Source organism: Gymnoscopelus braueri (genome assembly GCF_963280865.1).
Source record: "Gymnoscopelus braueri genome assembly, chromosome: 21".
Lineage (NCBI taxonomy): Eukaryota > Metazoa > Chordata > Actinopteri > Myctophiformes > Myctophidae > Gymnoscopelus > Gymnoscopelus braueri.
The window spans coordinates 48,169,980-48,185,281 of NC_137623.1; the positions used below are offsets into that span (position 1 = coordinate 48,169,980).

A 15,302-nucleotide genomic window follows, 5' to 3' on the forward strand; every position below is an offset into this window, starting at 1 on the left:
AGTATATAGCCTGCAAACGAGGACATAAAGAGGAATGTGAGAAAGAGAAAGTGTCAGGGGCCACTTTGCTGATGCAAGTGCAACTGACGCACTCTGAGATAAGCGAAGAACTTCCCCAAACGGGGAAACTGCGTTGGCCACCCATGCATAGAAGACACATCACATAATTTATGAACACATCAAATTCCATAAAGGACCTTACTGATAACACGTCAATATGATAAGCACTCCTTATTTCCTTGCTTGTGTCACTAGTTGTTGCCAATTTACCTGATAACTTCATGCTAAGCATGTTGTTTAGACGGATGCTAGGTTTGAGTGAGGGTCTACTTAAGTAACCATTTACCCTGCCATGTGTTAACTAGGATCCATGCCGTTTACTTTGATGTTGCACTTTGTCACTCTCAATAAGAGTGTCTACTAACTGCTGTGTGTGTGCGTGTGCGTGCATGTGTGCGTGCGTGCAATCCGTGCATACGTGCATGTGTGTGCGTGCATATGTGTGCGTGCATGTGTGTGTGTGCGTGCGCGTGTGTGCGTGTATTTCCATCCACTCCCACAGACAGATGATCTTGACAGGTTGCGTGGCGTTTGCCAGGCATGTGGGTCCCACCCGGGTGGAGGCTGAGCTGCTGCCACAGTGCTGGGAACAGGTACTCACCAGGGCCATGGCCACCATTGCCCCTCAATTTGGCCTTATGCCCTTCAAGAAATGATGTACCCTAAGGCCACAAATATGGCCTTGATGCCCCGCCTGCACTGCCCCAGGGTGCCAGCTGATTTCACCCTTTTCTCCTTTTGCTTCTTGAGGAAGAGCCTTAGTGCTCAAAATGTCACTACGGAAATACATCTTTGCAAAAAGGCATCGTGTAGAACAGTGGTTTTCAACCTTTTTCATATGAAGGTCCATTATTTATTCGGCATTTGAGCCACGGACCACCATTTGATGATATTTACCCAAAACTTTGAATATGTTGTTATGGTTGGATACGATTTTGTCCACAATTCCATGCTGTATTGATGTTGATACCAATAGGAGAGATAACAGGCAAATGTTGATCAAAATAACAATTATTTAATTAAGTAATGCAGATGTTTAACAATAATTTAACTCTTGAGAGCGTAAAATGAAACCAAATGGACCCGTAAGGGTTCATTTGGTTTCATTTTACGCTCTCAAGAGTTAAAGATCTAATAAGGGTCCATTTGGTTACCAACTCTCCATCATTTAGCTGGGGACCACCTGGAACCCCCTCAAGGACCACTGGTGGTCCCCGGACCACTGTTTGAGAACCACTGGTGTAGATCGTTTCTTTTCCACACTGTTACTGTTACTGTAACAGCTACTGTAACACCATACAGAACCAAATATTATGACTCTTCCTCTCCTCACAGAAACACCACCCAAAAGTTCAGAAACTGTAAATACGACTTGAAGTTATAGATTACAAAAAAAAAAGAGCGACTCAAATCGTTGCAACAGGCTGTCGCAACGTCAAAAAGAACGGCCTCATTGCCTCTACTGTCCCTGACCTCCAAATCAGCTGGTGTAGCAACAGCAGCTGTGTCTGGTCAGGAGTCTGTGAATCTGTGGCCAGGAAGACAAATAGCGGTTTTACCACAGGGTCAACCGGCATGGTGTTTATGGTACCATAGCTGTTATTGTCTTCTTCTCCTTGTGTGACCTTCTGTGTGCGTCTCATCGTACTGTATCACCCCATATGGTTGACTCATTTTGAATACCAGACATTTACTTGTAACAGTATATCTACATTGCAGTATTGATACTTTTGCTCAAGTAAAAAATGTGAGCACTGTTTCCATCACTGCAAAATCGTACACAACACCACCCTATATTGTGTCATCCCTCCCTGCCTATACTAAAGTTAGATCCCTACGATCAACGATGCCGGTCTGTTAAACGTCCCAAACACAAATAAAACGACAGTAGGTGGCAGAGCTTTCTCCTATCAAGCCCCTCGTCTCTGGAACCATCTCCCTAATATCCACAACCGACAGTCTAGCTCAGTCAACATATTCAAGAATAAACTAAAAACACTCCTTTTCGCATCAGAATTTAACATCACCTAGTCTGAACCAAGAACTACGTTACAGTAATCCAGCTCAATGTTTTTTTCAATGTTCCTTTTTTTTTCTCAAATTGCCTACATTGTTATCATGTGTGTGATTTGTACGCATGTGTATGCATAAAAGTACTGGTTTTATTTTAGCTTTATTATTGCTTGTAGAGCCCTTTGGGACATGTTTTTTGATATTGGGCTGTAACAAAATATGGCTCTCATGCCTGACTTCATCTGTTTCTGTCTCTCTCTCTGTTTCAGATCAACCACAAGTACCCAGAGAGGAGGTTGTTGGTGGCAGAGTCTTGTGGAGCCTTAGCACCGTACCTGCCTGTATGATCTTTACTATGTACATTTTTATATACAAAATGGGGCTGCACGAGTAATCGAAAAAGAGAATCACCGCCTCAATTCTATGGGTAGTAGGCCTAGTAGCTGGTGAAGATTATGATAAAGATGCTAGACGAGAGCTAATATATGCCTTCTCACAACTACTGTTGCATTGTATGTATCTGCTATGTTTGGCGAGCAACACCGTCATACAACAAAATAATATAATCAGGCTTAAGCCTCAAAGTGTGGATGGGCCGTACTCCACCTTAGTATTGTACTTAACCCATTTAGACCTGAGGCCGCTTCTAAAAACACCTTCTAAATCCTGACCCAAGTTTTCTGAAAAACCTCAAATATTTATTCAAAGATTACAAAAAAAATTATGTTGCTATATACTGTACAGAGCAACAGGAACTCCAAAGGGGGTTCCCGTCTTGAAAAGTATAGTTACAAATAGGGGTTCCCGCCCAAAGGACTAGCCAAGGATTAGCCAAGTGTACTGTACTTTACGTACAGCACTACTAATAAGAATAGTGTGAGAGGATCGTGATTAATTATTGGGGATACAAATTGTGATTCACATTTTAGCAAGAATCGTGCAGTCCTAATATGTACCGGATGTATACGTAATCAATCATATAAATGATTGAAAATGAATAATGCACTCACACTTGTCTTGTCTTTCTCTCTCTCTCTCTCTCATATGCTTTATGTCTTTCCCGGTCTCGCTGTCTCTGTCTCTCTCCCTGTTTTGTCTCTCTCGCTCTGTCTCCGTCTGTCTCTCTCTCTCTCTCCGTCTCTCTCTATCTGTCTCTCTGTGCAGAAGGAGATCCGCAGTAGCTTGGTGTTGTCCATGTTGCAACAGATGCTGACGGAGGACAAGGCTGACATGGTCAGAGAGGCGGTGGTCAAAAGTCTGGGCATCATCATGGGCTACATAGACGACCCTGACAAGTACTCCCAGGTCTGTGTGTGTTACTTGTACTGTAGTAATACAAATAAAGACTTCCGGTGTATGGACGTTAACTAGTTTGAAGTGTCAGGACATCTGGAGGCGCTCCTTCAGATGTTCTGAATGACGTCAAAAGGAGCATGTATTGGCCTTTTTATGAGGACCAAATATCCCCCCATGTGTTGCAGAATTTGAGAAATAGATATTGCTCACAACGCAACACGTGTGTGTGTGTTTGTGTGTGTTAGAGTTGCATGATTTGTTGGTTGGTTCCGTCCCAGCTCCACCTGGCACTGTCTGCACTGAACTCCTAAGTGATTGTGGCTGGGTCCTGTGCATGGCTGCCTCTGCAGTTAGTATGTTATGTATTTATGTCTTTGTTTATTGTCAGGGACAATACAAAAGACATTGTTACGTGTCACAGATGCATGAGACACATGGCATTGCATATGGTTTCTAGCCAGAAGCTATTATTTCCCCCCCCCCAACCCCCTGTCCCTGGTTAGAAGCAGCTTTTTCAATCCAAAATGTAAAATTGCACAAAAATAAGAAGAGACACATGGTTGGCTGTGGCTACCAAACATCATAATTCTACATATTGTGCTAATTGTTGATGAAACACAGCGGCAGTGCTAGTGTGTGTGGGGGAGCTCCTTTCACACTGTTTCACAAGCCGCAGATTAGGACTTGGCCTGACAAATTCTTTCCAGATTTGACAAGTGAATGGCAGTGTAATAATGGTGATTGGCAGGTGTGATTGTGTGTGGACGGACAGAGTGTGAGGCATACACTAGAGGTCTCAACGAGCCTGAAAATTAAGACCCGGCCCTAACTGGGCCCTACCGAACAGGGCCCGGCCCGAACAATTACCATTATTTTATGCCCGAAAACCTGAAAACCCTGAAAAAGTTGATATTTGAGTTTTGGCCATTTTGGCCATTGTTTTTTTTTTATACTGGCTAGGAAAGTCTGATGGTGACGAACTAGGTACCCGAGTAAAGTTCACTTTGAGCTGCATCCAACGTGTCTACTGCCAATTCCGTCGGCCTTACCATTCAGCCGCTAGGGGCAGTTGAAATTTCTTTTTTGGGGGTACTAGTTTTTTCTTTTCTTTTTTCACAGAACCTCGGCTCGGCCCGACTAATTAGCGTACATTTTCGGCCCGGCCCGAAAACGTCGGGTCGGGTAGGGTCGGTTTCGGGCAGAATTTGAGAACTCTAGCATACACCCATCTGCTGTTTATCTGCTGCACAACGATTAAAAAAAAACGTTGCTTCACAACATCGATGTCATGTTCAACAGCCGTTACGCGTTGAACCAGACTGAAAACCTTCTAATCAAGCCTATATAGGCGCTCCTCCCTCTGCCAGACCGGCAGATGTTCTAACAAACCTGTCAAATTTACCCAAAGACTGCAAATTCTTTTAACCACTTAAATCATTATTTTATACTTTGGCTATTCAAAAATAGCAGATGTACAAGCTCATAGCGCGGCACCAAGTTTTTTTTTTTTTTTTTTTTTTTTGGGACGTATTTTACGTCCAGTGGCACTAAATGAGTTAATGGGGTAAATTGATTAGTTGTAATTAAGTATTTGCACCTGTACACTGCTGTCCTGCAGGGTTTCGAGCTGATGCTGCTGTCTCTGGGAGACCCATCGGAGCGGGTGATCAGTGCCATCCACCAGGTGTTCATCCCTGCCTTCGCTGCCTGGACCACAGAACTGGGAACCCTGCACACTGTGCTCATCCCCTCCCTGCTGGCACGCATAGACAAACTGCTCATGGTAAGTGTGTGTGTGTGTGTGTGTGGCTGTGTGCGTGTGTGTGATCTAGGGGTTCCGTTTCGTCTAATGTAATTTGTCCTAATGTAAATCAAAATAATTGAAGCCTATATAGCTTCCTGCTTATCAGAAATGGAAATTCAAAAATACTTTCAGGGGGTGTAGTTCCAGACTCTATAGCATTCGGAGATTGTGAATGTGGAATAGTTAGTTAGGCCATGCGAGACTAGGTTAGGATTAGGCTAATGAACTTTCTGCTTGTGTTCTGAATTGTGCACCATGCACACCGCAATGATCTACCTGCTTTATAAACTCTCTCTTTATAAACTCTCTCTCTCTCTCTCTCTCTCTCTCTCCATGTAGCAGGGTGAACATGGTCTAGATGAACACAAGCTGCACATGTTGCTGTCGGCGTTGCAGTCTCTCATCCCGCCTCTGTTTGCCGTGGTGCTGCAGAACGCCCCCTTCACCAGCAGAGCCAAACTGCAGGGAGCGACGCCCACTATAGAGGGTGGGACACACTTCACACATATTACACATTACCAGTGTATACCTGGTATCCTATAGTGTCAATGTAAAGATTATTAGTTTTGACAGTATATTGCTTAGACTGACGCTAGGTTCATTGTTCACCTGGTGTCCTATCTTATATTAAAATCGGATGGTGGATGGACTTCCTGTTTATCCATGTCCGTTCGCCTTCTTCTACCACACCACACATCGTGCAATTGCTTCCACACTATGCACACATAATAATGCATGCCATGGGAAATCTACTAAACTACATTTCATGCTTGCAAATTTCATATGTTTTACGTACACTGTGTATGTGTACATTATTGCGCATTAATAGCCCTATATTACTACATTGTTGCCAATACTTCTTGCGCAATACTTATTAGTGCTCCTACGCGACATGCGTCATATTTTCCTACTTACACAGCGCATGCGTGGACACGAATAAGACGACAGCCGTTGCCTCAAAGATCTCCATGTATGCCCATATCAGTCGGATCGGCGGTGCAACGAAACTAGTCGTTTCAAATGTACAGATTATTATTTAGATTGTTATATTGTTTAGACTGATGCTAGGTTCTTGGTTTACCTGTGATCCTAGTTTACTGAGGCACTTCACTGTCTCTCTACATTTGATGTATGCGTTTGCCTTGCTTATCGTAAGTCGCTCTGGATAAGAGAGTCTGGCTGCTAAATGCCTAAATTGTACATTGTTAATTGGTTGTCCTGTGTGTTTGTGTGCAGTGACGCGGTTCCCCAGGCCGGCCTCTCCTCTCCAGGACGTGTCCACCATCATCGGCAGCAGAGAGATGCTGAGCGTCCTGCTGGTCCTCTACGACCACCAGCTGGAACACGAGGGCACCACGGGCTGGGAGGGCCTGCTGTGGGTGGTCAACCAGCTGTGAGTATATATAGGCCAGTATATACTGTGTATATGATATTAGACATTAAAGTGCAAAAATAATATCAGCACATTTTACACAAGATTAAGGTGCAAAGAGGGAAAAAATCACACCCTGTGTGAAGTGGGCGGTGTCTTGCTAGCTAATCACAATACTGAATGGAGTCAACCAATCATGTACAAAAAATAAATACTTTTATTGAAACACTCTTTATGATGGAAGAAACCATAACTTTAACCCTTTAAGACCTGAGACGATTCTTTAAAAAAAATCTAAATCCTAACAGTTTTTTGAAAAAAAGATTTAAAATATTTTTTCGCGATTTTTCAAAAATAGCAGATCTACAAGCTCGTAGCGCGGCACTCGGTGCCGCGCTATGAGCTTGTAGATCTGCTATTTTTGAATAGCCAAAGAAATCTAAAGTGACACAGATGCGTTCCAGGTATTAATGGGTTAAAAAAACAAATTTATGTTTTTTTTTAAGTTATGGTTTCTTATATAGGGCTATGCTCATGTGTCATGTGACACTGGCCAATCACAGTCCTGAATAGACTGTGATTGGCCAATCACGGTGCAGGGTTAGGCGGGGTACATTTTTGTAAATTTTGGTAAATTTTTGGCCAATCACAGCGCAGGATTTGTTGTACAAATATCCAAACCTCACTTATAGGGGCGGTTTCACCGCCCAAAAATCACACCCAGTGTGAAGTGGGCGGTGTGGTCACAGTGGTCATCACAGTGATGGAAGTTCACTTAAAGAAAATTAATATTGTGGACCAACCATTGTACACCCCTAACTTTAAAAAAAACATATATGTGTTTTTTTTAAGTGCATAGTCCTATTTATAGGGCTATGCACATGTGTCATGTGTTTCACTAGCCAATCACAGTCCTGAATAGAGTCAGCGGTGGCCAATCACGGTGCAGGGTTAGGGGGGTACAATGGTGGCCAATCACAGCGCAGGGTTGGGGGGGTACAATGGGTGGGGGGGGTACAATGGTGGCCAATCACAGTGCAGCGAATGTCGATGTCCAAACCTCACATATAGGGGCGGTTTCACCGCCCAAAAACACAGGGAAAGGAAAAAGTCCATGGCCAGCCTGGTGGCAGGCGGTGGTCATGCCTTGTTCAACAGTATAAAGAAGCCGGGTGGAAGCTGTTCTTAAACCTGTTTGTCTAATATCACGTGCATGTGTGTGTGTGTGTGTGTCCCATGCAGACTCCCCCAGCTCATTGAAATAGTGGGTCGCATCAACGTGACGTCGTCGACCTGCGTCCACGAGTTCTCTCGCTTCTTCTGGAGACTGTGTCGAACCTTCGGCAAGATCTTCACCAACACTAAGGTAAAGCTCTCATCTGGACACACTCATTAATATGCAAACGTGTGTACTGTACAAGATCTTCACCAACACTTAAAGGGCAAGACCACTTTGGTAGAGGTTTGGGTTGTGTAGTTACCTTGCCATGATGTAACTCCAAAGGTGGACAAGGAATAAAAAATAATTGCTCCATTGATTAGAAATTGATAATTCAAAATATGCTCCTCATTGACTTACATTGTACGGTCACTCTTTTAGCACAAAAACGAACGCAAACAAAGTTGATTCAGACAATATAGAACATCACCAAACCCAGTACTGTTTTTTTTTTAATAAAAATGTCAACTTCCTGTTGATTTTGCCATTTTTAATAAGTAGAAAACCCGGACTGGATCGGCGGATCCGGATCCAGATCTTCAAATAGTAAAAGAGAGCATGGAGAGCATGGAGAGAACGAAAGAAAAACAGAGTAACATGTGGAACAATTTTTTAAATAATAATAATATACGGTACCTGTATACACAGCATAATCCAGCTGGTACAGTACTGTATGTACATGAGGTTAGACATAAGGTTAGACACTAAGGTGGTAGCACTTTGGTAGGTCCACATAGCAGCAGGTATGTACATGAGATTAGACATTAAGGTAACGAAAGAGTGTCAGCGCACGTTGTACATGAGATAAAGTGCAAACGGAGAGAATCAACGTATTTGTCAGGAGAGGAAAGAAAACATGGAGAAAGAACTTGCTGACAGTGAGCTGAGGGCAAGTCTGAACCCGTGGCGGGTTCAACGTGATTACGAGGGACCGCCGCCTCGACCGCGGCGCTGACCTCGCTCTCAGATAGGAAAAAACAGCTTTAGTCTGAGGGGCCGTGGCGGCACTCTCTCTCTCTGGTGATAATAATGCTAACCGACGTCGAGGACAGTGATGGTTGCAGTGTGAAATTTCTGACATCTTCCTTGCACCGTTTTAGGTTAAACCGCAGTTCCAAGAGATTCTCAGGCTCTCCGAAGAGAATGTCGGTAAGTGGAGCTCAAACGTGCACGCACGCGACACACACACACACACACACACACACACACACACATACACACACACACACACACACACACACACACACACACACACACACACACACACACACACACACACACACACACACACACACACACACACACACACACACACACACACATACATTGTTGTTGTAAACAAGCTATTTAGAGCCAGTTATGGGTGTTCCCCTGTCCCCTCTCATTCCCAGCATGTTTTGTACAGTTATAAGAGGCGCTTGGTCTCAACTCTTTGCCAAGTGATTTAGCTTTGGGTCTGTGTGGTTGTTTATGAAATGTGTGCTGGGCAGCATCTCAGCCAAGTCTGCGTCCTGATCGCCATGTGCCGTAACGCCGTCGCCGTCCCCACGCACCCCATCGTGTCCTTATTCCATTACACAAAAAAACAGTTGATGTTTCTTTAAGCCTGGGGTCCTTGAGGGGGTTCCACAGGGTCCCCATCAAAATGAGTTATTATAGCCCAAATCAGTTAATAGCCACTTTGTAACCGCGATGTACAAACTCACTGTGTATCGCAGTACAGCGCGTTGTGAGCTTGTACTTGTAGACTGACTATTTTCACTATTAAATATTGCTTTAGTGTCTAATTCATAATGTATTTTCACCAGTTTGGGTCCTGGGGAGACAGACACGACATTTATCTTTTGGGTCTCGAGCTGAAAAGTTTGGGAAACCCTTGCTTTAGGCCACATAGATGTGTAAACACACAGACTGATACACAGACATTGAATGCACACAGCACAGTGTGGTACACCGCTGTACACGTCAGCATATGACTGGTTGAACTGGTGTCTGCGGTGTTTGTGACCCCTGCGCGTCACAAACCTACCCAAAATGCAATGCGTTGTGAGCTTGCTATATCCTTCTTTTTCTTTTACTTTTGAAATGTCTACATTTCAATACAGCAATGCATTGATATTAAAAAAATAAATAGTAATTTGTACTTTTGAATACTTTAAAAGCAAGTAAAAAGTTTGACAAAGCAACTTCGCTTGTATGGAGTAATATTTGACCAGATGTATACTTTGACTCAAGTACTGTGGTTGAGTACTTTGTCCACCACTGATTATTATTCTAATTTGGAACCACAGTCTAATCTAACACACTTTAGTCATAAACTCTGTACATTGTGTGTGTGTGTGTGTGTGTGTGTGTGTGTGTGTGTGTGTGTGTGTGTGTGTGTGTGTGTGTGTGTTCATTCTGTTTACATGTACTGTATCTGTCAAAACTTATTTTGTACCAGTCAGTGCGAGCCGGTAGTTGAGCGGATAGTGCGTCGACCACATAATCAGCAACATCCACCCGGTTTGATTCCGGCTTCGTGTGTCATTCACGTTCCTGTGTTGCATGTCATCCCCTCTCTCTGACCTCATTCAATTTCCTGTCCCGCTACACTTTAACTCATTTAAAACATTCGAAAATAAACTGCAGTGCACTGCTCTGGAAAACTTCCTTGTGCAACTGTCTGAGACAGTTAGGGAACGTGTTCACAGAGAACGCCTTTTGAGCTGAGGAACACTTTGGATATCATGTCCATAGCGCTCACACACAGCTTGATGCCCTCACAGTTCCAACCCAGTGTAGATTTTGACAGCAAATTTTGATTTCTTTAGAATAAAGTTCTGTTCGGTTTTAGTCATGTTTTTGTCACCTGAAATGTTTTACTTTTAGTCGACTAAATCTACAGTTGATTTAGTCACCAAAAATGTATTTTTGGCGGGCCGTGATGACATCGAAATGATTTTCACTTAGCTGCGCTGCGACGCATTGTGAGCACTGGGAGTAGGAGCGCACCAGCACGTCTTTATCATAGAAATGCATGACAGACTGCCAACCTCAAAAGGCGCTCTCAGTGTGCACACGGCCCTTTACACTCCCATCGTAAATTACAGTAATTTGGTGGGAGTGTGACCGTCTCGGAAGTTGAGACAGTTACACTTTGCACTCTTCACACATGCAGGGTCGAGGCCAATTGGAATAGGGATGCAACCGTCCCTCATTTTCTCAGCGATTCTTTTTCTATCGATGACTTTTTTGATTATTTGAACAATTGAGAAGGCAATGAATCGATTAACCACTTCAGCGTTTTTTTGTTTTTTTTTGCTTTCTCGCCCAATGGTGTCATGCGAAAATAGTCAAAAACTGCTGATATACAAGCTCACAATACGTTGTGAGCTAGTACATCAGCTATATTTACTATTTTTGCCTATAATGACATGCCCAAAATAGGGATACATTTTTATGAAATTATTGATAATTTGTATAATAGATTAAATCGATTAGTTCAATGAACTGTTGCACCCCTAGATTTGAATAATTAGTTATTATGTGTTTTGTACAGACGCTACAGCAGGAAATGGCATTCTGCTCAAGGCCACCGTGCCCATCTACGCTACTGGAGTGCTGACGTGTTATAACCAGGTAAATTAAATACTGCTTGAATTATCTTTTAACATTTTTAGATTTGTCTTTTCTTGTGATTGAAGTGGCATCTTAGTGTGTGAGTGTTAGCACTGTGTCCTTGAGGATTGTTTGAAATATGCTAGTGGTCCACAGCTCATAAAAAGTGGAGAACCGCTGACAGATAGAGGACTCAGCGGTCCTTGAGGGACTTCTATTTCAGTGGTTCTCAATCTTTTCAGGCCGCGACCCCCCCCCAAATAATCATATTTGAACTGGGGACCCCCCACCCTGATAAGCACTTGTAAGTGTAGGTATTACATTTAGTTTGACTCGGTTCCACAGTTAAACATTGTGAAAATAGCAGATCTACAAGCTCACAACGCCACGTGTTGTGATGCATTGTGAGCTTGTAGATCGGCTATTTTCAAATGTGTTGCCTCTTTCTTATATTATTTGACGATTTTAGTCTTTTTTTCTATTCTATATATATTTTTTGTATTACCTTAAATTGTCACTTTCTCTCATCTGGGGACCCCCCCCAAAATCATGTGGGGATCCCTCTGGGGGTCCCGACCCCCAGGTTGGGAACCACTGTTCTAATTGATCGTTACAGGTCTGTAACTGTCCATTTGGATCCATCTGTACGCTCTCAGAGTTATGGGGGGTTATGGGGGCACCGCTCTAAAACCTAGTGACTGATTGCTTGAGGGAGTTCTTAATGACCCTTATAGGTCTGTAACTCTTGAGAGCGACTGCGTACAGATGGTCCCAAAATGACCCTTACGTTCTCAGAGTTATGGGGGTTCTTGAAAAAAAAACGTTTTAGACGAGCACTGCTCTAAAACATAGTGACTGACTTGCTCCCCACAGGAAGAGGACCGTAAGCTGCTGGTGGGTTTCTTAGAGGACGTGATGACAACTCTGTCTCTGTCCCACGCTCCTCTGGACAGCCTGAAGGCCTCCTTTGTAGAGCTGGGGTAAGACAATACACACGCACGCACGCACACACACACACACACACACACACACACACACACACACACACACACACACACACACACACACACACACCCCCACACACACACACACACACACACACACACACACACACACACACACACACACACACACACACACACACACACACACACACTGATGTGGTGGTCAGTCAGTGGAAATCCATGTCCACTCTTCGATATCAGGAAGCTTGTTAAAAACACATTTTTAGAGCAAAGTCACTTAAATTTGATGTTTCGGATTTGATTAAATTAGATTGCATTAGATCAGAATTGATTGTATTAATGACCGGGTCAATGAAGAAGTATTGTATTTATATTTTGATATGAGTCTAGGTATCATCTAGGATTTTGGATTTCGTAATATTTTGATATGGCATAAGTGTGTTTTTCCTGGTTTTAATTACTTATGACCTACTTTATACTTTCAAAAACATTCAAAAATAGCAGTCTAGCTATCTACAAGCTTACAACACATCAGGTCAAGTTTCTTTGCTAGATCCTTTTTTATATTATATCACAATATTGATATCAAAGCATTTGTTATAGGTATTTTATTTTGTCCATATCGCCCAGCCCCAATTATATCCTATTGAAATTGCCCAGTTAAATACAATTACGCTAATTACATTATATTACAACATATCTTAGATTAGATACATTTCTCTTAACTCACTGAGTACCAGAATTATTTCTGGCTATGTTGTCCCAGTGCCAGAGATTTTTTCAAAGTAAGTGCTTAGGAAGCGAGATACAGCCTTTTTCAGTTATAAGTTAAACAAGGAGTGGATGGAGATGCAAATCTTCAGATAATGATATCTTGCAGACATGCAAAAGTGTCACTTTTCAGCTACAGTCACCTTTTTGAACCCAAATAGGGCAATTGTGTGACACCTGACCCAAAAGAAAACAACATGTTTTTTCACCTCGGGGCTGTTTGCATGACTGATCTTGGGTTCTGGACATAAAAAAGAAAAAAAAAATATATATATATATATATATTTATTTATTTTTGAGTTTTTTACTATTTTTTCTAAAACACGTGATTGGCACGTTGCACCATAGCGGTAAAACACGTGAAACACGTGAATAGCACTAAATGAGTTAATTCCTAAAACTATCCTCTCTTTTTTTTCCTTTTTTTTTTTTTACCAAATACGCTACCATGGTGCTTTGACAAAAACCCACACCTGCCAACACTCCTGAATTTAGCAGGAGACTCCTGAATCTTTACTGCTTCTGAATTGTAATTTATCCTGAAAATGAATTCTCTACCCACACTCTACCCTATTTCTCACAGTCTAATGTTGGCAGGTATGTCCAAACCAAGAAGCTGAGCTGTGTTGTGAAACTCACTTATCCTTTTGTATAACTTGTCCCAACAATGTACTATATTGGTGTGTTTGTGTGTGGCAGGGCAAACCCAGTCTACCATGAGTTGTTGCTGACCGTGCTGTGGTATGGTGTGGTCCATACCTCTGCGCTGGTCCGATGCACGGCCGCACGCATGTTTGAGGTACCACACGCACGCACGCACGCACACACGCACGCATGCAGGCACACACACATACACACACAGAACCAAGGTTTTTTGGGGCGATAATTAATCTTCTTACAGTATAATTATCAATGAATGAACACAAAACATTCTATATCGAATTGTTTGATTAACCACTTAACCCTGTATGATATTTGGTTGCACAATGGTGGCGTAGAAATATAATGAAAATAGCTGATCTACAAGCTCACAACGTGTCACATCATGACGTTGTGTTTTCACTACACATATATATATATATATATATATATATATATATATATATATATATATATATATTTTAACTATCGTTCATTAATCGTAATGGAGGCAAAAGTTTGAAATAATTGAGATAGAAGTCATATCGCCTAGCCCTAACACACATGCGCGCGCACACACACACACACACACGCACAGGCACACGCACACACACACAGAGACTGACAACTCATTGATCATGAGCCAATAATGCTACTAAATGAATTGTGATACTCTCAAAGTTATATCAAATGTTTCAAGTGATAACTGAATTCTTTAGAAACCATCTGCTGTTGTCATTTTATCCCATAAATTACCTGCCATGTGTCTGCTATTCTGTGTAACTTAAGTATATACCAAGAGAATATGTGTGAGCTGCATTTATGCAAATGTTGGACTAGCTCTGTGCGCTGCTGGCACTGCTTGCTATTGCTGCTGTGTAACATACGTACATGTACTATGTAATGTACATGTACTATTTAGCTTTTTATAAGTGTTTATAAAAGAATCCCTTTTAGATGGTCTTCTATCAGTGCCCTGGTTCCAATTCTATCACCAGAACAACCCCCCAGCTAGCCCACTGTACACTGTTAGTTCAACACTAGATTCATTACATGGCTAAATACATTTTTTTGGTCTTCTTCTGACAGGAGTAGTGTAAACTTTATGTTTACACACACACACACACACACACACACACACACACACACACACACACACACACACACACACACACACACACACACACACACACACACACATTATACATGCACGTGGAATGGAAACAAGCCTGGGACTTGTTTCCATTCCATTGTGGTCCATCGTTATTCATCAGTAATACATATACAGTATTACGTACAATACAGTACATATTGGTAGAAAACATCAAAAAATACATTAACAGAGAAAGGAGGGAGGGGGGCAGAGGATGCTACTAGCTATCTAGTGAGCTTGAAGATCTAATATTCTTTGGCTAATCCCCCCCCCCCAGAACATGGATGCTGGGGTTCAAGTGATGATCTCACACTCTTGACAGGGGTTCAAGGGTCTAGGGATAGAAATGGAACCGGGGCCCATGATGGTTGGTTTTGACGCTGGGTTTGAGGAGGAGTGGTTGTCCTATA

General features: G+C 42.4%; 1 protein-coding gene across 7 annotated transcripts in view; it reads left to right on the forward strand.

The window, feature by feature from the left end:
* The window catches only part of relch (RAB11 binding and LisH domain, coiled-coil and HEAT repeat containing), an 85,412-nt gene that overhangs the window by 39,910 nt on the left and 30,200 nt on the right, over window positions 1-15,302 (forward strand). For all 7 annotated transcript variants that reach the window (XR_013932363.1, XM_080417716.1, XM_080417717.1 and 4 more), the window contains 11 exons: window positions 563-653; window positions 2,343-2,414; window positions 3,238-3,378; window positions 4,988-5,152; window positions 5,513-5,660; window positions 6,410-6,566; window positions 7,788-7,911; window positions 8,865-8,913; window positions 11,306-11,385; window positions 12,238-12,344; window positions 13,800-13,899. Coding sequence is in view for 6 of the 7 variants with exons in the window: in XM_080417716.1 (XP_080273842.1) it covers window positions 563-653; window positions 2,343-2,414; window positions 3,238-3,378; window positions 4,988-5,152; window positions 5,513-5,660; window positions 6,410-6,566; window positions 7,788-7,911; window positions 8,865-8,913; window positions 11,306-11,385; window positions 12,238-12,344; window positions 13,800-13,899 (1,234 nt within the window). In the remaining variant the exon portion in view is untranslated. The remainder of the gene's footprint in view (window positions 1-562; window positions 654-2,342; window positions 2,415-3,237; window positions 3,379-4,987; window positions 5,153-5,512; window positions 5,661-6,409; window positions 6,567-7,787; window positions 7,912-8,864; window positions 8,914-11,305; window positions 11,386-12,237; window positions 12,345-13,799; window positions 13,900-15,302) is intronic.